Source organism: Calliopsis andreniformis, chromosome 1, assembly GCF_051401765.1.
Source record: "Calliopsis andreniformis isolate RMS-2024a chromosome 1, iyCalAndr_principal, whole genome shotgun sequence".
Classification (NCBI taxonomy): domain Eukaryota; kingdom Metazoa; phylum Arthropoda; class Insecta; order Hymenoptera; family Andrenidae; genus Calliopsis; species Calliopsis andreniformis.
This window is the reverse complement of record NC_135062.1, coordinates 7,986,217-8,011,619: the sequence shown is the minus strand read 5'-3', so window position 1 is coordinate 8,011,619 and position 25,403 is coordinate 7,986,217. Positions and strand designations below refer to the sequence as shown.

General features: G+C 33.2%; 1 protein-coding gene across 2 annotated transcripts in view; it reads left to right on the top strand.

The window, feature by feature from the left end:
- LOC143181719 (scavenger receptor class B member 1) overlaps positions 1 to 25,403 on the top strand; it is a 57,903-nt gene that overhangs the window by 22,626 nt on the left and 9,874 nt on the right. For both annotated transcript variants that reach the window (XM_076382280.1, XM_076382272.1), the window contains exons 2-3: positions 16,297 to 16,552; positions 17,342 to 17,483. In XM_076382280.1, the coding sequence (XP_076238395.1) occupies positions 16,297 to 16,552; positions 17,342 to 17,483 (398 nt within the window). The remainder of the gene's footprint in view (positions 1 to 16,296; positions 16,553 to 17,341; positions 17,484 to 25,403) is intronic.

The window sequence follows — 25,403 nt, the reverse complement described above, 5'->3', positions numbered from 1 at the left end:
TTTATGAACTATTTAAGTATAGAACTTTTAAATTATGAAATTTTTCCATTCTTGTGAAAAATGATATTTCATATTCACTTATATTTCCTTAAAGTTGGGCTGATGTTCTGAGTCACAATACAAATACTTCTGAATAATGTTACTCGTTGTAGTCGTTCAAATTAATACAAACAAACTTAATGAATTTTTGTAATCTATAACTTGAACACATTTGGTCAAAAGTATCAATTTTCAATTTCAATGATCTCCAAAAATAGTGCAAATACTAGAAATAATCCTCAATCTATAGTAACTTTTAATCGATAAGGCACATCGATTAAACAAACACTAAAACTGATCCAAAGAGTCCAAAGAAATAAATTAAAAAATAGATCAAACGCCACACAATACAAACTATTTACGCAAACATAAGTCATACTATCAGGACAATATACGAGAAACTATGCAAATAACCGTTCAATACTAATAAAAATTCACAGTCATGGACGAGTTAAATTTAGTATTCAATACATCGCCCGGGCGAAAATTTAAATAAAAAAACTAGGTATAGAAATAACACCTCGGTCGTGATAAAAATTTATGTGACTGTTATGAGTAAGACAGTTAACAATATTATATAAGCCGCCATATAAACAAAAAATTTTGGGAATAACAATGCAGTCGAAATACAAATTTTTACGACAGTTACGAATGCATCTCGAAACATCGACAAAGACAAACTTGTCACCGCTGAGATAGGTATCGCTGTCAACATTAATTCGCTTATGTAAACAAATACATTTGTGCATATATTTATCGTGATAAACTGGTTTTACACCGATAGCCACGATAAACGTATATGCGATCGATTCATTGCACTGCGCGTCATTCAGACACGCACGATCGATCGTAAAGTGTTTTCGGATGGGTTTCGCGACAAATAAATAATCGAGGTTAGATTCGCAAAGATCGCGCGAAAATGTTACGATGACTGACGCAACACGGAGAATTGGAGGGAAGAAAGTATCAATGAATTAACGGGCTTACAAGAGATTGTATCACGCCAGCTGCAGTGAAAGACGCTTTGGGAAGGCATAATCGTTACATCGAAGGAATCCGATTTTCTTATTTACACACCATCCACTTTCAATGTCGAAAACTTTTTATTATGACCTTCCCGCTACGTGCTCATACAGGATTGGATGCATTTTGCTGTGCCAGTAATTTGAACACTGCTGCTGTTAATTAAACATTATATTCATCTAATGGGTACAACTGCGAGCATGGTACCAATTTAGGAAGAATTTCCATCTTCTTTCTTTCTGATCTCTCGTATTTTCTTCTTGGTAATTAAATTCAATTTCTGTGTAATTATGCGGTTTGAAACTGTCTCTCTACATGACTGACAGTGCATACCCTCATTGAAATTCTAATGAAGACAGTAAATGATACAAGTTATTCTGAGGAGTAAAATCTCTCTGCTCCAATTTGAAAAAACTAGCTTTTCAGTTTTTACTTTTCTACGACCTGTATATTAATTGTGAATTAATGTTGTTACATGGATACGTATTTGATTGTAAAGTGGAATACGATATACTGAATTATAATTACATTGTAATTACAATTATGACCTCAATGAATTAACCACTGACTACTATCGGTTTCCAAAGCATTCACATGTCAAGTGTCAACAATGTCTTTATATCGAGCGAGACAACGATAATCTTATTTATTGGTTGCATATGTTGATTCGCGACCTATTTCAACCACACGAAATTTATCTACAGATAATTAGTAGCCGATATTTTCGTACATTTGTATTTATATTTACGTTTCGGTAAAAATCATTTCCTGAATGTCGCAAATTATACAAACGCTTATTAGAGATAAATTGTCGTTTACACTCCAAAGTCGCGTGAAATTAAATTAAACTTTAGACTAAAATGATAAACACATACGGCGACGAAAAATGTTATCATTAACGTCATTTGCATTGAAAACGTTATTTAAATGCAAATTTTCCAAACAGAACAGTCAAACAAAATTATTAACAATATTGAGTTCATGCAACACTACTGATTTACGTTTTCTTGTTCTTATTTGGATTATGATAATCGTCTTTCGAACAAAAAAAATTTGACGAACTCCTTATTTTATGTTACTATTTCTCCAAAAACAAAATTAGCATATAAGACGTAAATTAATAAATATTCCGATGTTCGTACGAAAGCTTTAATTAAGTCAAAATATTCGAATCATGACAGAGAATTAAAAAGGAAAAGTTTAACTTTCGTTTACAGTATTTAAGTTTTATTCACGTCACTAGGAGCAAAATATTCAACAATATTTAAAAGCAATAGAAAAGTAGCCGATTAACGTGATTAGCTCATACAGACGTTCTACTGTACATAAAAAAAGTGACAAAAAAGAGCTCATAAAACTAAGTTTTACGATTTTAAATGAATAAATGCATTAATAATTAGTTTTCATTTCATCAGAAATGGGACTAGCAGAAACTGCAATATAGAAGCAGTAGTAGTAGTAACGAGCTTATAGCGAGTAAACACCATGCTCCACAGTGATTAATATTAACGAAAATAAACGCTCAGGCATTGCTGTTCGATTTTGCCAGGCTTTGTTTCCCCACGACGCTACGCTCATGAGCATTAAAACAATTACGATACCATTTCTGCTAGAACAAAAGGAGTAGAAAGGAGAGTACGCGTTTCCATATGAAGGCTCCAATGAAGCAATAAAAAAACGGCTCGCGTACCTGATGCTAACGATTTATCCTTCCTGGACACACGCGTCAGTGAATCGTAAGACCGTCATAAAATCCTCGAATATGAAAAGCTTCCTTCTTCGTCCAATGCCATAAACCGATATTTCAACGACACAAACTCAGAAGAAGCTCTTAATGAACTCATAATTAAATGTTTGTTTCGCTTAATTTGCAATATACAAATCATAGATACGAATAGGTTATAAATCTCTATACACGTGGATGTGTGCGCACATTTTTTTCTTCTACATGGATCTTCGTATCGCGATATTGTTAATGGAATATCTAATTGAAAGTGTTATTTTTTGTGACCTATGAAAACGTGATAAAATGTTAAATATATGGACCTCATTAAAGTAGCATTAGTCAAATTTTTTTCCTCGTTTTCTTGGTTTTTGTTAGGTAGCATAGGTTTACGCGTTAATTATACGAGACCGAGATAAGACAGGCAGAAGAAACATTTTAAAGTTATCTCGTAAAAGCAAGAACGCTCAGCAGATGTGCATTTTGGATTCAAAAGCTTCATCTGGCTATCCGTAACAGGACATCTTTGGCCGACAGTTCGACACACCTACGGAATGCATTAACATATGTTTTTGCAATAATGTTCGAGATGAGTCATTTAATGCGATCATCTTAAAGAGCTCATTAACTTTAACTACTTCCGGCTGGGCCTGTTTTCACTGTTCCGAATGTTAAACAAATATATTTCGAGATTCAGGGGCAATTTAATATTCAAGTGGGTAACCACGATTTTTTTTTTGTACCCTTATTATCATTCGATGGAGAAAGGTTATCTATAAATTTGACACGCTTTTAACCACCAATGAATTTTAAAATAAACTGTTTCTTGTTTTTTTTTCTCGTCACTGAAAGAATAAAATCTTGACTTTTTAATTGTAAATATGTTATTTCTTCTTCTAGCTTCATAATGGAATTTTCTGTTTACGTAAATTTAGGTACAGTGTCAGAAAATCAACGTAATGTCAGTCTGTTACAAAGAAAGAAAGGTTAAAATATATTACTAATTTGTTACTGTAATATTAAACACTAATTTAGCTATTTCGATCTAATAATTCTAATTTTTCTCTTTACTTGAATTTCCATATCAGAAATAGTTTACAATTACTTCTATATCCTTAAAAGCAACAAATTTCTCAAATTAAAGATCTATATGTACTTATTCAGTACATTACAAAATTATTTTTAAGAAACTCAGAACAACTACCACTTACTATAAAAGGAGAAAAGTAGCAGTGGGCGAGCATCGGATTTGCACGAAACAATTAAGGATCCTTGGAATGAACAATGCCTCTGAGTACCAGACAGTGAAAAACTCTACGCATAAGGAACTGGACCACATTCGTACACAATCAACTCAGTGTTTAAGAGGAAATCTGTATACAATAACAAATACCTACGCACTAAAAAGCAATTTTTCGTTCAACAGCAGTGGCATTGACACCATTTGTAGAAAAAGACATTGTATCGATGAGACATCCGGTTCTTCGGTGAAAAGGAATAAAATGAGATATCAGAAATTTCCAGAATGACGTTGAGTTAATGGAACTTGCGTGACTGTAGGAAATCCAAAGGAAGTCCTCGTAAAATTACATGTTTGATGACTATCTGACGCATTTACGACCAAATTAATCATTTACAGTTTATTAAAATACGCATACTAATTCAAAAACAATTAGGGAGCTAATCGAAAGAAACAAGAAGTAACCTGCAGAAATTGGTAACTCGAAACACTGTAAATTGGTTTTCCCTTAAAATAAAACTAGAGTAACTCCATGAAACTACTTATTTAAGCCATACTAGAATAGCAGTATTAATTCTGCATTTTAACTCCTTTATAAAAAAATCCTTCGTCACAACATTTGAAACGAGTAACCCAAATAGAATAAATATTAAAGACTTGCATCAAGGAAAACTGCAATTTCAACTTACTTTTAATGGAAGTATTAACTATAGTATAAATACGACTACACCCTTTAATATCTCGTTAACACTATACTAAGGTTAATTCATCAAACTTGAGAATTTGCCTTAGATATAATACGACGAATCGGCAACTAAAGCTAACACAATCTTATTTATTTTAGTCTTCATGATAAAATTTGCGTCTCCCAAGTTACTGGTCTGACTCGAATAGGTAGTCTTCCAGTCGTTCGCACAAACAAGATTTCTTAGAAAACTAAAGAGTACCCTTCCACATTGTTTTCATCTTATTTTCGCGAAACCAGTCTGCTAACGTGGAATTACGGTGCGCAACATCCTTGAAGCAGTTCAATAAGATATACCCATCGCAAAAAAGAGACAACGAGGATCAATTTTATGAGTATGCAGGGTATCGCTTTCATTCTCGTTCACCTTCTCTTTCATGCAGTTTAACATTTGCCTTTGTTTCCTAATGTTCAGAATAAAATGCTAAATTGACTGTGACTAACTCCTTCAAATTAATAGTCTCAAAAATAACTTGGTTAGACATCGATATAAATCAGTGTCTTAATTTTTTACTATAATTCTCCTAAACTTCAACATATCTCGTTTCAAAATTCTATTTTTGGCATCGTGCCATTCTTTCGCCCCGATACGCATCTGGTATTTATTCCACTTAAATTTATTCGAGTATGCAAATAATCTAACCGCGGTCCAAACATTTGGGGTCACTAGCTGCCGTTATAGTATGTTTTGGTTTTCATAGGATTCAAGCAATAGATGTCTACAATCCTATTTCTGAGAACAGTTTTGCATCCGAGAGCCAAGAGCCCCGTACCTTTTCTTGACATTTTTTATTTTGATATTGTTTAACATTATATTCGAAATAGTTCATGCAATTAGTTTAATATAAAATATTTTCTCAGCCTCAACTTTTGGACATAATACCCAAAACAATTAAGTCATTATGATGGAATCGGTAAATTGAAGAACAGTCTAAGTTCAAAGTTAGCCATTATCAAATAAATCTGAAAACTATATCTGGATCAAGTGTATTAACCCTTTGCACTCCAAGGTTCTTACTTTCCATTCATTTTGTCCCCTTAGAAGGGACAACGGTGTGCAAAGGGTTAACCTTGGAAACAAAATACCGATTTCAGTTACTGTACTGCAAGATAATTGCAAATAAAAATGTTTTTGAATCTTTTTTCTACTATTTAAATTTTATGATCTTAAACTATACACTTGAAACTGTTTCAGTGACCTTTTGCAAAATTTTTTATCTATTCAAAATATATACTCTGACTCTGACATCAAATACGTAAAATGCACAGAATTACACATTAAAATTAAATATCGCAAAATGTGGTTTTTGGACTAGTACTATATGCTGTTTTCCACCTCAACAATTCAATTCGAATTCGATTGTAAATCAAATTCAGACACACCTCAGCTTTAAAATTAGTAGGCAACTACCAGGTAAACATCATTGTAAAGTCAGTAGTCTCGTCTACCATTAGCAACGCGTATTCTACAAATCACGGGTCCTCTATTATCCTCTTAATGCATTAACCAATAAATTCCTCGCCAGTAGGAATTATTCGTTAGGAAAGGTGCAGTCAACATGGCAAACGTTTTTGTCAGGCAAAATTCATCGACGAAGGCTACGTGCCATCATCGACACGTTTATCGCACTTGTGCAAGAAGCACCCATGTGTACTTGCTTGAAAATGCCAAAGTGAAACTTCGTAATTTGATCTTTCGTTGCTGGCATTTGATACATCCATAGAAATGTCAATCCAACACAATACCGTGAGAAACCTTTATTTTTCATTGCGATTAGGCGCCTTAATTCAAACGCATTCGCCTTCTGGTCAATCCTAACGAGACGTTAAACCACCCAGTTACTCGAGAACGTTAATCTCTGATAGGGTTGTCAGCGGGTTAGACGTGAAGTGGAAAGTGAAATACGCGGGACAATAATTCACGAGAATTTTTCAATCGATACAAGGGAGAAGAAAGGAAAGTCCACGGTGGAGTGCTTTCGTAAACAATCGTTACACGAAAATTTCAAAACAATGAAGAGATATGGTTATAGTGGACAGACAAACGACCGCCACTTATCCTATTTTTCGTGATTTTATGGGCCCTGTTGTATATGAAATTGTATCCCTTGCATTCTAAAACGAGATTGTTTTACACTGATACTTCGAGTTAGTGTTAAACGATATTACCCTAGAAGTCAATAAACACTGCGATTAAGTATACCTAAGTAATAGGTACAGCTGTAGCAATATCGCTGTATTGAGTGCTAGAAATTTCACAGGTTATTTATATTCAGATAGATTGTTATCAAGTAGGTATGCACACCAGTTAAGTTACTTAAATTCAAGTGTGATAATGCACATTAATCAATTTGTATTTCAAGCCAAGGAAAAGGTGAAAGGACTTTAATTTCACTTGAAGTTTAAAAAGATATTTCAAGTTAAGTAAAATAGCACGTTCATGATGGTCAAGTTGCCTCGAATCATTTACATATATTCAAGCCACTTGAATTCAAGTAACATAACGACTAATTTTAACCACTTTTAAGAAACGATCGTTAATAACGAATGATGTACTTGCTTCTTCTATTCACTTTTCTATTTCAAAATAAACGTTAAAATAGAAAGGATGAGGTAATTACTCTTTTAATAAGAAAGTTTCTGAAGCAACATAAAAATTAACGCCTCGTCGCGTCAGTACTACAAGGCAGGTATTCATGTAATACAAGAACAAATTACTTCATCTCACTTCGCTTATAAATTATGACCTGTACTCGGCAATAACAATGAGACAATCACGCTAATCATTAACACGAAGGAGCATAGTAATATGTCATGTAGTAAAATAAATAGTAATATATCTTATTTCTAAAAAATCTGCTAGACAGGGTGTTAAAGAGTTCAGTGTAAGTACATTTTACAAATTCCAAAATGATTTAGAACAGAAAATTTCAAAATTAGAAAAGAATTTTTGTTAAACATTTCATTAATTTTTATCTGTTGAACAAGTCACTCACCTCGGCCAAGGGATTAATCCAAAGACACAGTCAAGAACGAACGAAATCACTGCGTATCCTTGATTAAATATTTCTAAATCATCCAGTTCGTTATTACCAATAGAAGTACGATTGGGACAGAAGATAAAATTTTAAGACACAACACTACTGTTCCAAATAATCATTCGGCACTGAAGACGCACGTAAATAATAACTTGCTATTTATAATCCAAAATTCCAAATCATCACACTTCGATTCACTGTATCACACGACGATAACACATAATTGACAGCTGTGATGCACGTTACGCGATTGTTCAATGTATACTGCCGAATTTCAGTGTGAAATTGATCAAGTTAATTCAGGAAGATTCTCATTGGCTATTTACAATGATGTAGTTTCACCCCATTGGTAGTTTCTGTATGGGTGGTCCCAAGAAATGTTTTCTTTCTTAACTATAGGTCACAGTCTCTATCTCAACACTGTCAAATAACAGTAGTGAATTTTCAACATTTTTTATGAAACATCTGGTGGTCATAAATTTTCGAAGTCCCTTTGGCTCAACGAAGGTTAAAACTATTCTAATTTTACCACAAACCAGATTTACCAATTTATTGATAAATTATAATACAATAGAGTCTGGATTAAAATTTGAGTTATGATTTAATAATAATCTACTGAAAATAGACAATTAGGATCTTTCAGTTTTGAAACTGGTGTTAGGACTATTAATAGAGGACCTGCTCTAGACTTCAATTTACACAAAAAAATTACTCCTTCATATTATTTATGACCATCACTTAATCACAACTGACGTTTCTGAAACTACCACAAGTTGTTTCAAGTATAGAAAATTTACTCGCTATAAGCTCACGTCTATCTTTATCATTTTTAATTTCTTCTCAGAATTATTTCAAATTTCTTTCAATTTTATCATTGCTAAAATAAATACGAATAGATAGTTCATGAATTGACTTCAGAAATGCATACCTCATGCTTTACAAGCTCATTTTTTATAAGAAGTCACAAATTTGTAGCGACTGAAGCTTCAATTAATTCCTTGACCTTGAAGCTAAATTCTGAAAACATTATTCACAAACTGACAATTTTTAATTTTTCATATTATGGAGCAATGTAATCAGCTTAACTCCCGAGAGTTTTATTAACATTGACTGTACAAATTATCTTGTAGCTAACCGTTCCTTTCACGGCCCTTTACACACGTTTTCACGATCACGATCTCTGAAACGACTCGTGCAGTGGATAAGCGCAAATAAAGGCCGCGATAAAACTGTAGCAGCCGTGAGCGCAGCCTAAAGAAAGATAGTCATCAGCACACGGTCGTTCCTTGACTTTGGTTATGAACCAAGTGGTCGTCGAAATTGGAATTGACATTCCGCGAATGGTCGCCCTCGCCTCTTAAAAGGTGTCTGGGGATTTATGCAAATGGCGCGTGCACGTGCCGTGCTTTCGTTGGTTTTATTCGGGTTATGCAATTTTATGAGCCTCGACGCAGGCCTGGTATTAAAAAATCCATAAACCAGCAAACGAAACGTGAACCATGTCGCGAAACATGCTTGATGGAACGCCGTTCTGGGTGCGTCTGCTGGAATGATCGTCAACCCCTAATGCAACTGCAATGACAAATTGCACACAGTTGCGTATGCATATGTTGGATGGCTGGTGCCACAATGTATCCTCTGAATATATGTACAGTATTTATGCTTGCTGATTCGTACTGAGAGAAATGAAGGGCGAAGATGTCACTGGTCAACTAAGGTGTTCTCAATTGTGAAATGTGAGTTTTGATTGAAGATGGAGTAGAATCTTTGTTATTGAAATTGAGAGGTAGTGTCATAGGTTAGGTATAAATTAGACTTGGTAGCCAGTGGGAATTTTTGTGATGTGATTTAGAGGCTTGCGAGCTTTCTACGATTATACGATTTAAAATAAAATAAAATTACAAATGTGAATGTAGAGGCCTGGTAATTATTGGATATATTAATAAGAAGTAAGAATTTCTAATTGCAATCGAGATTTATATGTTACACATATGTTGTTTTACGTTTTGAAAATAAATTCTTAATTTCGATCTTAGATAATTTTTTAAATTCTACTTCAATATCGGTTTATAATTTTTTCTGAAGAATTCATATGTAAAGTTACGTGAAGGTTCAGTTTATAGTCTCTCTTTAGAATATAAAAGCAATTCCAAGCGATTATTAGTTAAATATGCCTCAAATTTAAAATAAATGTTAACTGTTAATTGACTTCTCACATCCTATTGTGTATTTTTAAATTTATAAGAGGCATATGTACAAATTATAATTTGATAGATAGGAATGTTTCCACAAACAATTACTTATGCGTCTTCCACTATTTCTATGAAAACAGATGTAGAAAGATCCTGTTAACTCTAACAATTTACATACCTCTGAAGAATAGGCCTTGTTACCTAGTATAATTATTTGCTACATTGCTGATTGCATGAATTGCTATTGATAGCTATGATAATTACTGAGGGATTTCATTTTTTTAGTAGACTTTGAATCATTGATTCGCCGACAACATACAGTTCTTAGAAGGGATGATCTATCGAAGCGTCGACAGAGCACAGCGTAATTTAACTTCGATGTTTTCTCGAGAATTAATGTTTCTGATACGTAAAAAGGTTGAAGTTCTTGTAAATTTGTATAACTCTTTGTTAAAAAAAATATTCACTGTAACATTTATGATCATGTTCATAATAAGAATCATTTAACATAAACAAAAACTTCTTCACGCGCTTGTAATCGTTTAATTACTAATTTACATGACTAATACAGTAAATTACAATGAATATAAGAAATTAATAAGCAATTGTCATGTTAATCACCTGTTTTATGTAGTAGACTGCTTGTTTATAATACAGGAAGAAAACTTTTTTATATTATATAATAATTAACTTAAGCATGAATATTTAACAAACTATGAAATTAGTTCTTGATGATCTATCAACTACTTTTTTCAGTTACACAAAGGTTCATCTCGTTGTCGCGTTTTTCAACATCATACATTCATATCTCTTATCACGTCATAAAAGGTTCGAAAACTTTTTTGTTTTAAAAAATATCTTCGTATCTTAAACATCTTGTAAATTGTTTTGTTCATACAGTTAAATTCATATGTACATTTAAAACACTTCTCTGTCACGTCGCTAGACACTAACTTGATTGTATCAAACAGTAAAAGACGAAAATATTAAATTATACATTTACGAGTAAAATTAACAAAAATTTCTGACAAAATTAACCAAAAAAAGGATCACTAAAAAATGAAAAAAAAATTCACGAAAAGTCATTTAATTTAAAATTTCAATGACTACGTACGTCATACAGGATTCACAATGAATAGGTATAGCATAACTGCCAAAATGTTAAAAAAAAGCATTCCAACAAATTACATGATAATGTCTTCAATCGTTCACCCAGGGATTCGTTAACCTCGCTATATGATTGTGAAAGATCAACGAAACCTACTGTTTTTCTCGAGGACATTTTGCAATTTCCTGTTCCGTGTATGGAAGCTGGCATTTCGCGCATTTACTATCTGCAAAAGGTCCACGATTCCACGGATATAAAATATAACGACAGAGGGCAAATATGCACTTTCTATTGGATAGTACATTCGCAGTCGCGTCCCGATTACCGTCGGAAAATTATTACCACATCGTGTCGCCGCACTGCCAGCAATCTTGCAACAGTCGAGAGCAAATGACTCCTATGGAGAGACAAGTGTTTGCCAATCCTCAAACCCAGGCCAGGGGTCTAACAGATCTAACACATACTCCGGACTCTATTCGTCAAAAATATGATTCAACAGTAAATTAACTCCTGACGATCAATACAGGAAATAGCCATTGTCGCTGCATTTATTAAAACGATTCTAGAAGATAATCGATCTCCTCGCACTTTGACATTCGATAACAATCTCATCAGCAGTTTTTTCTCCCGACGTCAACATCAAAAACTGCTAATGCGTTCCATTAAATTTCCATACCGTTCGATAATCGCTTTTTATTCAATTATACAATTATTAAGGGTTAATCATTGCCTCGAACAACGTTTCGATAAAAACCTGCTACAATTCTGTCATTTATAAAACGATAAGTAAGGACTTGAAATGCATAATTAATTTGTCTTTTAAAACAGTGCCAATAAGATTATGTTTTCTGGATTATTTTTTTTGAGGAACATTTAACACTATTGTCTCTACCTAACATCTTTTTTTTGTAAAAATTTGTCTAGCTTCTCGAGAAAATAAGACGTTTTTTAATAGAAGTTCGAGATTGTTTAATTCTAAATTTGCTACAATGTTGAATTTAAAAAGTTCGACACGTAAATTCATTCTACAAATGTCAGAGAATCAATGTTTGTCGTTGCATTTCCGTGACACATTGGTATTCCTTTATGGTTTACAGCAAGATTACTTAACGGTCATCGAGGCAATCGATTACGCTTATCTTGCCCCGATGATGATGGATGTGGCTGTGTGGCTCACAGACAGTCGCGCAACATGTGAGTGAATGAAATTCACCTTGTGCGAGCTGTTAGGAGAAAATATGCGAGAACCAAACATAGTATTTAATCCATTGAATCAAAGTAGCTAGCTGGATTCGTAGTACATAAATCGTGAATGATGCAGGTAAACTTACGAAACAGACTCGTACTTCTAAATTTCATTTGCATATGTTAGAATGAAGCCTGATAATTAGATAGACCAAATGAAGAATAACCTCGAAAGCAATCCAAGGTTTCTTGTGATTCTTGTTCTCACAGTAGATAAATAACGCGTAACAAAGCAGCATGATACACTGCGATGTCGTTACGATAAATGTATTTCATCAAGGATTCCAATGACATCGTTGCAGAACGAAACTGCCTCGGAAATGAGAAAATGTATATGGATACCTCGCTAATTATCCCGCTTCGATGAGCTGGTTTTGTCTTCAAGACTAAAAGCATGTCAAACATTTACGTATTCGCAATGTTTCATATAGTCTCGCAGAATCTCCTGGCGAGTTCATAGCGAGCATTTACGTTTCTGAAGCCAATTCATGTATTCATTATTCATTTTTTATTCACATTTACTTGCCATAAACTCGAGACATAATACATGAAAAGAGTATTTATTGTCGCCATTAGAATTTATTATCGTGTCAGAAACTTTAAGGGGTGATTCTACACGTCAGAATAGAACAGAAATCAAGAATGATGAAATTGCATTCGTGGCTCTGTTTCAAAGTTATGGTTATAGAAACGTCGAAATTTCGCATGAGGTATGTCTGACTTGGGACTTATTCTACTGCTGGCTTGCATTAGCCAGGTCAGACGTCAGGTGTCAAACGTTAGACACAATGAAATTAGTAGAATAAGTTTCGGGTTAAACACATTCTTGCTTATTTTAGGTGTTTTCACAATAATTAGTAACACTGAAACGAGGGCTTAAACACATTTTTTTCATTTTTAACTTTTGTCTTATTTTACTCTGTTGAATCACCCCTTAACATTCTGTATGTAATAAAGAATAGAACATATCTTTTAGAGATCGATTATACATTAATAACTTATTTCTGTCTTATTAAATATAAATGCAAGGGAAACTGAGATAATTTCTAATGGCAAAAAGAATGGACAGGTTTACAACAATACAAGTGTTTCCTTATTATAGGCTTTTGATTGATTGACAAGTTTATAGCGAAGAAATAAAAAAACAGTATTTATGAGTGGAACGTCAAGCATTTAATGTTTCTAGATAATTAACATCATAGGTATCTAGTTTGAAGTGTGCGATTTAAACTGCAATATAATTAACATAGCACTGGACAAAAATGTCTTTACGTTAGACTCGTTCAAATACCTCGATTATATGTCGCGATTTTCACTAGTGTACCCAAAGCCAATATCACAAAAATAGAGGATAATTAAACTTGGTTCTATCGAGCAAAGTGATTCTCAAAAAATTCTGTATAAACTCGCTGGTGACAAATCAAAAAATTATAGCGAATAAGGATTATATTTACCTACGTATTTATTCCAAAAATGTATTATTATTTACTCAAATAACTACTAATACAATTCCAATCGTTTCAAATTAATATTAATGTACCTAAAATAATTATTCAATATCGATTCAAACTTGTATCTTACGATAAGTATAAATTTATTCCTTTTTCATTGACCGAGTAAATTTGCCTTTCTCTAATTCAGGGCTATAAATTTGCATATTACGCGCTTGAGTATATCTGATTACAGATCGCACGTCATTAAAACTGGTACAACGTGGTCTTATTTTTTCGAATCTGACCTCCGATCTCTTAAAATTCATTAAACACAGTTTCCATCGTGTATCCACATGAAATCACCGAAGAATCTCCGAGTAAACCGGAATTCCCAGGTATCTCAAGTATGCCGCATGCAAATCGGGCGTACCATTCGCGACACGTAATATTTTGAAACAAGTCAGGAGTCTCGTTGGCGGTGAATAATTTTTTATGCTACATAGCAAGAGAAATTCCGAATTTTCACGATGACTAAGGCGTTCCAATTAGCTTGGGAACATACAAATATTTAAATACTCATCATGTTCAAAGAATTTGAGTATTAGAATATTCTCTATAAATAGAAGAATATAAATACCAACACAAAACTTCTAAGATCAAATCTGTAATATATTCAAACTACAATTTTACATTTCACTAAACAGTTTACCGGTAGTGAATTTATAATTTTAAGAAATATTTTTCACAAATAATTGCGCCGTGCAAAATGATCACTAACAGTCGAAATAATTATCAGTTATTATACAATTATAATTGGTCTAGTAATAGTATTCAAAATTAATTCACAACACTCAAAGAGCTACAAAATATTTAAACATTCCCAACCCTAATTGTTCGCTGAGAGGTTCCCAGAATCTCTCAATGAGGTAGAAAAAAATAGATCATTGCACAGTTGCATAATGCGAGATATGCAAGAAAAGCAAATAAGCGTTTTGTATTTGCCAGGGGAATACAAGTAAACTGGTCATCAGGTGATAAAAAATGTTTTTTTCCTTGAACTACCCAATGACGGCATGCTTGCTGTTTTCTCGTTTTCCGTAGTGATTCAATTCACAATAATGCTCGGCAAAAAGAATTTATGATCTTACGCGATATAATGTGGAACTTCTTTGTTGCGGTTATGCGTAACAAATCATGCTGAAAAACAGTTCATAAAATTTCTCGTTGACTGATTCCTTCAGCGACCCGTTTGTGCTACATTCTTTTTCAGCGGGCCTTTATTTATTAGGTCTTGTTTGGAACCAGTTTCCTCTGTGCTATTATTTATAGCATCAATGCTTCATAAATTGATTCATTCATAAATTTTCTCACTTCTTCTACCCTGTGAGGACTTTCAAAGGATAGAATTCCGTTAGAAATGAATATTGCTATTTATATCTTCCTTGTTGTTACGTATGTCGCGTAGAGCAATCTTGAATTATTTAAAGTGAAAGATTAAATACTTCTGATAATATTCCAAAAATATAAGGAAGGCACCAATTAACGTGAATTGAACCTGAACGAGATATGAGCTAATACGAAATATCAATCTTAACCAGAATGTATAAAATTTCGGAATTTTAAATTTTCAGACACAGATTCAAAAATTTCTGCAGATATATGTAGAGGGTGTCCCAGAACTGGCGGTGCATATGGTGATTCTACATGGAAAAAATAAGTCGAAAATATAGAGTAAACTTTTTTGATGTTATGCTTCGTTTTCGAGAAAATTGGATGCATAAAAGGTAGATAGTGTAAAGGGAAGACACTTGTTCTAACCACTAACGACTATCTCTACTGTACTCAAGAAACATTCCCCTATCCCTGTTTACCCCTCAAACTCCTAAGACTGTAATTCGGTACACGTGTACTCGGTCAAAATTCGAAGTCAATTTTTTCAAAAACGAAGCGTGATATAAAAATTTCAATTCTGCATTTACGTCTTATTGTTTCATGCAGAATCACCCCGTTTGCACTTATACCACCAGTACTGAGACACCCTGTATATTCAGAAAAGTAACTAATTTATAGAATTACAGTAGTGTATTGCCTTTTTAACACGTCCTATATGTAGAAATAAATTTACGTCTAATTTAAAAGTTAACGAAAAGAAGATAGATCTGATCGCCTTGACGATTCGCAGTAACGATTTTAATTTAACATTTTCAAATGTTACATTTTTCTATGTACTACTCTCCCAATTGCACTAAAAAATGAAAATAACTTGAAAAGTTGAATATATGAATTTAATAATCCTTAATGAGTCACTGTATCTAGAAAAATCAATTTTTTCTAAATTTGCAATTTTTCCTTTCCTTATTGCCATTTTCATTTTCTGTTGATATTCAAGTGGTTATAATGGTGGTAAGACACGACTGTACAAGTAACAACGAACCACCTTGCTTGAAGCCCACATGTAAGAAAGACGTCATTATTGTAATTATATCGAATCTTGTTCTTTTTCCATGCAGGTGTCCTGCTGTTAATGACTCTGGGATCGTTCAGCCTCGCTATTGGTTGCATGGTTTTCATCTTTCAACCTTACGAGCTGATTTTCAAGCTGAAAGTTATGTTCAGCGACGGCGGGGAAATTTTTGAGATGTGGCGAAAACCTGAAGTCGAGCTTTACCTCAAGGTCTACCTGTTCAACGTGACGAACCACGATGAGTATCTCTCCGGCAAAGAAAGCAAGCTGAGGTTTCAAGAAGTCGGTCCCTACGTTTACAGGTGAATAAAGCTATGTATACAGAAAATCAACGCATTCTGCGTGACGATAAAAATGATCGATGTCGTGTTATGTATTTATAATCTGAATAGACATTATCTGCCTCGATTGCACATTATTATGTTATTTACTGTGCTACACGTGAAGTAACGTCGTTGGACTCTCGATATCACATAAATTTCTGATATTTTAAAACCGAAAGGACCTTAGTCGTTTACTTGTCGCATTCTCAATATAACAGTTTAGTTAACGGGTGTTTTAGGAACACTTTGCATATTTACAGAGATCATATACATAGTTGAAAGGATTTTATAACCATTGCGAGCATTTAGCAAACAAAGATAGAGGCAAAATTGTTTTTTAATTCAATGTAAACAAAGCGATTACTGAAATTTTGGAGAATTTTTGTTTCCTTTTTGAACATATATTTTCCTTGTACAGATTATCATTATTTTTAAACGTCACGTCGGTAAGATAAACATATCAGACAGTATTTATTTCGTAAAACATTTTAAGGTACGAGCTCTTATTTCCTGAAGATCTTTCGAATATAACTTTTAAATAAACTAAAATGTGCAGCACTTCAAGAAATTTCAATATTTTAGGAAATACATTTAACAAAAATAATAAAATGTGATTTTAAACTATGCAACATTTTTTCTAACTTAGATCTTCTTTGTTTTATTTAAAATAAAAGTAGATTTTTGACGTTTTCATTGAGGAGGAAATATTTCTTTCGTTAATTGATATGCTTAAAAAGAAAAACAATAATCTAAACACATTAATTTCAGGGAAGAGCTCGAGCATAAAAATGTCACATTCAACAGTAACGGTACTGTGACGGCGCTTCTTCATCATCCACTAAGATATGTACCCGAAATGAGTAATGGGACCGAAGGAGATATATTGGTACTGCCAAATATCGCGTTACTGGTGAGTGAAACAATATATTTCACTGACACTTCTATAAATTTATACCATCCATTCTCATTATACAATAATTAACAACTTATTACGAAATACACGTAACGCGCGCTTTTAATATTTCACGAAAAATTCGTTTGCAAATCATCGTTAGGAATACTTCACAGAGAATGAGGTTTGTTTTTCAAGAGTCTCATGGAAACTAAAAAAACTCGAAACCAATGGCGTTAGAATTGCAAAAAAACACAGCACACTAATTTTAAAAAATTTTAATTGAGGCCATAAACGTCACTTCCTCCATTCAATTAACATCTATTTTTCCACAATATTGTAAGATCGCCAGAGATGGAGCCGTTTTTCCATCCGTTTTTGCAAGGTTCGTCGATAAACAAGAATTAACAACTTTGAAATGACCACAATTAACTTTTCAACGATCTCATAAATTATCAGAGCTGTCTCTAGACAGATTTAAGAGCACTTTTTTCGACTAGAAACAGTTGAATAGAAATAAATGCTTACAAAGTATCGTAATTGCATTGTATACAAAGTATCAAAGTTAGGAACAAAAATAAAGAGAAAGGTAGTTGGGTAGCCCAAAAAACGAAGATATGATTTATGTCTTCTTTGGAGGGCGAAGACAGGCATTAATTCTAGCGGTAAATGGTCATCATACTTATATCTACATGCCGAAAAGCACGTATGCGAATGTCATAAATCATAGCGAGGCCAACCCTCTGAGTAAACATCCTCCACGTTTGTCTTTAGCAAATGTTGCACGTATGTACATATGTACATTTAGAATGCACAAATTCTCGTGCAGTCTTCCGAATATAAACTCCACTGCAGTTTTCAAAAACTGTCTAAATTTGTAACATAAAACACATAAAAAAACCAATCACCCAGCTAAGTTTTTTGCACACTAGACCTTCAAGTGAACGTGTAGGAATGTCGTAGTATTAACTTTATTACGTCCTACAGGTTTTATCCTGCTAAAACGATTTGGCTCTTACGTATTTTTTTAAATATTTCTACTTTTAATCATATAATGAACATAATTACTCAACAAAGAAAATAAATGACTTAGAAACCGATAACAGACGAAGCAATAGGTGTAGTCTTCATTCTGAAAGAATCTTAACATTTACACAGATTTTCAACTCCATCTTTCTACAGTAATTGAGGTTTCTATTTAAAATTTAATTCATGAACTTAATCTGTAACCCATGAAAGAACAGCGAACAGTTCATATTGAAATGATAATACAAATATCGAATCGTTTTTTTTTTTTTGGAAATATTTTTTCGTCATAAAGAGTAGGTACATAGTCCCTAACATGAACCACGCGAAATTTAAAAATATTAGAAAAGGAATTTCAGTTTGTCAAGCCTAACTCGAAAAAGTTAATTAAATACCATCATTAACTGCGACCTTGGTCCATGCAACGCAAAGATTCCCTCATCTTGTGAATTTAAACACGTACTTACTTCACACCAACGACAAGTTATTATAAGGAATTACAATAATATGTGAACGTTTCGACTAAAGTGCTTATTAAACCTCTTCTGCTCAACGACGCTGACCTAGCCTGTCATAACGACCACTGTTAATCGTGTTTGTCTCAGACTCGTTACCTTTGAAGGCTGCAAATTTACTTTATTATAGGTTGTAGAGGCAACTTCAAAATGAGTGCAAGAAACTCTGACACGTTATTGAAAAGGTCGTATTACATAAAAAACGGTTTACCAGAAATATACGTAGAGTCTACTTTCAAGATCTGCATAGCTGCAACGATTAAAACTTATATTGCTGCCATAGCCAGATTAAAAACACTGATATCATACAACCTTTAACACTAAAACTGCTAAAGACAGCCAAAATAATAACATTAATTTACATAATGCATAAATAGTCATCCAAAATATTATAATGTTAATTTCTTATTCAAAAATAAATCTGTAAAAATGTAAAAAACAAAATTTCATTTGATTGTTGTGACAAGTTTAAAGATTGTCTTGTACGAAGTCAGTGATTTTATCATGATATTAAGGCACTGAACTTATTTGAATTATGTAAGTATCATATACCCTCATTATAAGCGCATTATTGCAGTCGTATATCTCTGAAATTACTTGTAACAAAGTTCTACTTTTGCGTGTTTTCACCTACACCTTTAATAAAATGAAAGTGTCAAGGATACTTACGAGTATCGAATTTATAGCCAGACTAATAATAATGATGATAATGCTTTTATTACAAATTAATATTAGTGATACACATGAACTGCTCGCGAGCCAAAGAGATTAACTCCACTTTCTGAATATTCTAAAATTTTAATGCCTAAGCATTTGATTGATACTTAAATTTTTTCTTTTTATTCTTAAATTTTTTTTTTAAATTACACATTACATTTATTAGTACCTGCGTAAAAGCGAGATTTAGCACAATAGTTCATATAAAATCTAACTCGAAAAATTAATATATTGACAATAGAATTTAATTTTACTTACAAGATACTAAAAAATTTATCAAGGTTTTCTGTACTATCTCTGATTCACTCTATATAATTTTACACGCATGCACAAGTTATTACTCTTACTGGATTGACCTGTCTTTACGATTGTAAATCTTCTGGGCAGCTCGCTATCCTTTAACTGAATAACTAGCCAATTAAATACCAACTACTAAAGCAATTAAAACTGGAAATCGCTTGATTAACTCTCTTCTTGAGGTTACACTTTTCATCGAGCATTCATAATTTATGCCACTTTGGCACCCGCAGTGATACTAAATGTGTAGTATGCTCGCTATACCACCTGATACAGTAAAAAAAGGAAAACATGCATAAAGCAATTTGTTTCGCACGTTCCAATAAGACCACGCAGCTGTACGTGTATATCCCTTGGTTCAAGGTTTAGCATAACTTGCTTGCAATGTCACAAGTCATCGAATAATCCAAGAAAGTAAGTGCAGAAAGTGTAGGAATTTATCAGAGACGAAGATAAATGTGGCTCAGAGTACATACGTAAAAGGAGTATCAGGAAATTCGATTAAAAACAAAAATCATGAGGCTATCGGTTGCTATTTTTTTTCGAAAATCGCTGACCATTGAATTCGATGGAGCAATGATGAATTGATACAGTAGAAATTTACATGAACATATTGAACATGAAAGAGTTCGCATATATAAGTGGATCATTTACATAACATAAGATCATCAAGAATTTGGTAAAATGATGCAGAGAACAATTTTTAATGTAAAAAGTAATATAAAAGAATGTGGGACATTTTCATGGAAATCCTTTAAACATGTAGTAAGTTACAAACATCTCTAAAAGAGAAGCAAAAATCTTTATAAGAAAAAGAAATCTGTACAAATAAATAGAAATGCTTAATACTTATGATCACCTACGACAAAAGATGCAATTAGATACAAGTGAATAGATACGGTCTAAATATTCGCTGTTCAAGGATTAAAATAATCTTCAGAGACGACATTATTTATGAAATGATAATATTTGAGGAAAATGATGCGTGCAACGTATATAATGCATTACAAATATTCGATCAGCTGATAGACGCGACGAGACCAGACGGTTGTCAGTACATAGGCGCTCTAGTTACTAACCTATTTTACTACTATTTAATCTAATCTAGATCTAAACTCATCAATTCTTATATTCTATATTTTTCTTCACTTAAGAAAACAGACTTTGCAATGCTCATAATAATACTTTTACTCTTCGTTTTACGAAATTAATCAATTCAACTTCTAACAGTTCACACATAAATAAACTTTGTCGCCATTTTTATTTTATGTAACATATTAAAAGAAAATATTCCACATTTTTCTAGTCTCCATATAAAATTCTATGACACAACAATTCCGATCTACCTTATCCAATTATCTTCAACCGAGAAAAAAAGTAAAACACGCATTCTACAAATACAAGTGATGTAATAAAAATCAAACAAATTTCATAATAAGCGAACGAGGCCTGTAATAGTGCATTCACTCATGCCACATATGTTTCCTGCTTTCCGAAGTCGCAGAGGATATTACGCATTTAGCAGAGTTGATACGTTTCGTCGTTATATAAATCGTCGCATTGATTTATTTTCCATCAATCTTTTTAGCTGCCGCATGACGCGGCGATCTGTTGGCAAATAAAATCGTCGAAACGGAGCGATTCCTGTGAATCGACCGATTTATCGGATCTTCGTCGCAGAAATAGAACCGGATATTAATCAAGGAGCTCAAGGTTCGCCGATGGAGCCGGTTATAAGACGCCGCGACAAAAAAGGACGGAAACACAGAATTACCATTCATTTCCGCGTACGCACAAGGGGAAATATTTTGCGTTAGTAATAATCGAAGACGCGATTTTCCATGGTGACGGAAACGCGTACGCCAATGCAAATCCAAGCAGGCTGTGATGACGTTTCATGCTCATGTTTCATTGCTCATTCATTCAAAATTAAATGGCTATTTAATTTTGATCTTAATTTTATTAATTAATTAAATAGCCGTTTAATTTTGATCAGTTTTAACCCTTGTCTTCCATATCTTCCCGAACTGAGAATTCTTTAAGATACAGTCTATTTTCAAGCTATTGGAAACGTCTAAATGTGAAGAAAATGCGAAGTAAAATTTGTTCGGAAGAAGTTTGAATTTTAAATAATTACTGAAAATTTGGGAATGTTTAGATTTATAAAACTGCATTACTGTAGTTTTCAGACATTTCTGTCTTCAGGAATGATTTGAAACTACCAAGAAAAGTTTTGAAAAAGTGATCAACTTTTCAGAGACACCTTGTATACGTTCGCGGATGTATTATTGTTCAAGAACATTACACGAAGATTAATTAAAATCACTTTGGAACGTGACAATGAAAGATAGAGCCTTTAGATAAGCGTGGAAAATTATAAAACCAGTAGTTCAGTGAAAAAAAAGTAACTGGTGTCTATTGATATCGATTACTGCAGTCTTGGACTGGCAATAAGTAAAAGGTTAAGAAAATATTTCACATCTTGGGTTAAATATAATTCTGAAGTAAAAAGAATTGAGAAAATAAGATTTCAAAACGCGGCATAAAAACTGTATTCTACATTCGTATGTATCTACATTGCAAACATTTAATTTCATCTGAAAATTACTCGCTAAATATAGCATTAAATGAAAATAAATGAAATTAGACAGTGAAAGTCATTGGTTCATGAATAAAAATTGTCTAAAGTTCATACTTCTTTCTATCTCTTTTATCTCATCAAGAAAGAATTTCGCAAGATGTCTATGGCGGATATTTTTATTTCTATTTATTTTTAATAGCAAGCAAGTAATTAATGTTCGGTGGAGGGAAATAAAAAGACGCCGAGGGATTTCGCATTCGCAACTATCATCACGTGCACGACAGAATCATCGATTTAGCAATCACCGATTGTTGCTCGAAGCACGAGCTATTCACTTTTCTGGTATTTTTTATCTGCCATCGATTTCACAGACGGGAACCTGTTGCATACCTTTCACATTGGATGCAACCGATTAACTAGTGCTTTAGGTAACGAGCGAGCAGAAGGCTTTAATGGTCTGGTTCTAATCTTCCGTTTAGGTCATCGAGGTCTGTGAACCTCTTTTCAGACTAATCTTCTTAACCTTTAGATGAATGTACTCATAAAAACGTTAGTCAAGATATTTATGAGATTTTCTACATTAGCGAATAAAATAAAAAAAAACTACGTATAGCTGTACCTAATTTAAATTGCTGACGAGTTGAAATTGACAGATTCATTAAATTCTGAAATTTGCAAGTCAAAAAAAGACAAATATACATTGACAAATTATTTCATTTTGATTGAGCTTCATTAAAATTATACTACAGTCAAAAAAGATCTGCGATTTCCGACTACCATATAATAAATTTTCATTCGATGCACGAAGGCATTCTTAACAAGTGCCATCATGTTTGTACTACGAAAGCATCATGAATCGCGATGAATTCTTCATTCACAGCAGAAGAAATTCAGGCAGCAGCCTGATAAATTTTGTTTGACAATTACGTCTCTCTATTTCACTTACAAATCTTAATGAGACTCATTTAAAAAATGAAAGAAGAATCACAAAATAATGGTAAATGGCTGACCCCAATTTTTATCACGAAATTCCTGTGCTAACTTTACTCGAAGCTTTCACAAAACGGAATTCACGTAAATTGTTCAAGCCACATGAGCGAATAACCTTCTTCGAATGTTCCAGATATATTTTTTGCGATTCAGAATTATATAGCATGATAATGACCTCATTAAAAGCGGCATGTGATTGCAATACTGCAGTTGCATTCACATAATTAAAAAGCGATCACTCTGATCACTTTGAACATTTTGAAACAGAAAATGAAGTATTCAATTGGAAACGATCAGAGTTAATCACAATGTAATTATCCACTACACCTCGAGGTTAATGGAGTTCACGTACTAAGTGTCTGAACGACAGACTTACATGAAAAGGGAAAAGTAGTAACCTGTAGGTGACTATAATCATATACAGCTTATTTGTGTTGAAGTAGTATATTTGTTTCTTACTCACATAGAACCTTCTAACATGAACTTATTTTTTGCGATCGATTAATTATCAATTTTCTTCATCATTACTTGAAATGTTAAGTTATTGCAGTGAACAGAAAAAATTCCAGAATAGTAGAAATGTGTTTATTAAGAATCCTAATTTAGACCAACAGAAAATGGACCAATCAGATTTTAATCACAATTCTAATTTATTATATTCAATTATAATTTATAAATGCCTTTAATCGTTATTGTTTCAAGCCAGTTGACAAAAAATACTCAAATATTAGAAATTTTTACGTTCCGTATTTGTACAAATAATTGCAAATACGAAGCACTATTAATGAACACACATACACACATGTGTTTGTATTTCTATAAATTCCGTTAAAAGTTTGATTAGTAACTTACAACATTAAAATTCGAAATAGGCTTCAAACTTGAACAAATCTTATTTTTATCTTTGTTTGTATTGAAGTTATTCATACTCAAGAAGAAGTCATACATAAATTTTCAGTCAATTAAAGAATCCTCTTTTCCTCGTGAATAATTCCATTCATTCATAAACCGAAGAAAATGAATTCGTGCAAACCTTGATTCAAATTATAATAAGCCTTAATTTGCATAACAATAGTCTTCTTATCACGTCCAGTTTTTCTTATATCACTTCACTCGTGCGCAAAGTGAAGTACAGCGCGAGACTAATTCGTCGAGTGCATCCTTATGTAATGCATGCAACATCGATACGGTGTCGGGCATGCATATGTATGCACTTCGAGCAAGAATGTTGACTTAAAGCGTATACGTCAGTCGGTGAATTGCACGCGGCCAATTACGACAACGTCAATGAACTTTCGCAGACAATAAAGACCACGGAAGTTCAAGAATCGCTTTGTTGTGCCCGAGAGGAAAACGATAGACTTCGAGGCGCGAGACGAGGCGGTATAATAAAATCGCGCAAAGAAAGATACGGGAATGAATAATGGGTTTGAATGAACGATCCCCTTAAACATTTCGTGATAACGAATCATTGCTAATCAAGTGTACCTACTACACGTCGCGCACGAATCATTGTATTATCTAATAAGGAAGATTAATTACGCGGCGACAGAAAAATCGATGAAGCTGTACATGCTAGAAAACAAAACTCTCTTAGGTTTTTGAATATATTCAATATGTTTGAATAGATGCTAATTAGTTCTTAAAGTAATGATTTTTTAGTTTTCTTATTCGTACTACATTGTGTAGTTCTTGAAAGTTTCTCGCTCCCCTCTCTTCAAAGTCTACGTCTTAGGTTGACGCATATGACATTTGCCGATTGCAAATAGTGTGATATTTCTCTATCTTCATTGAAAGATTTCTATTTCTGTT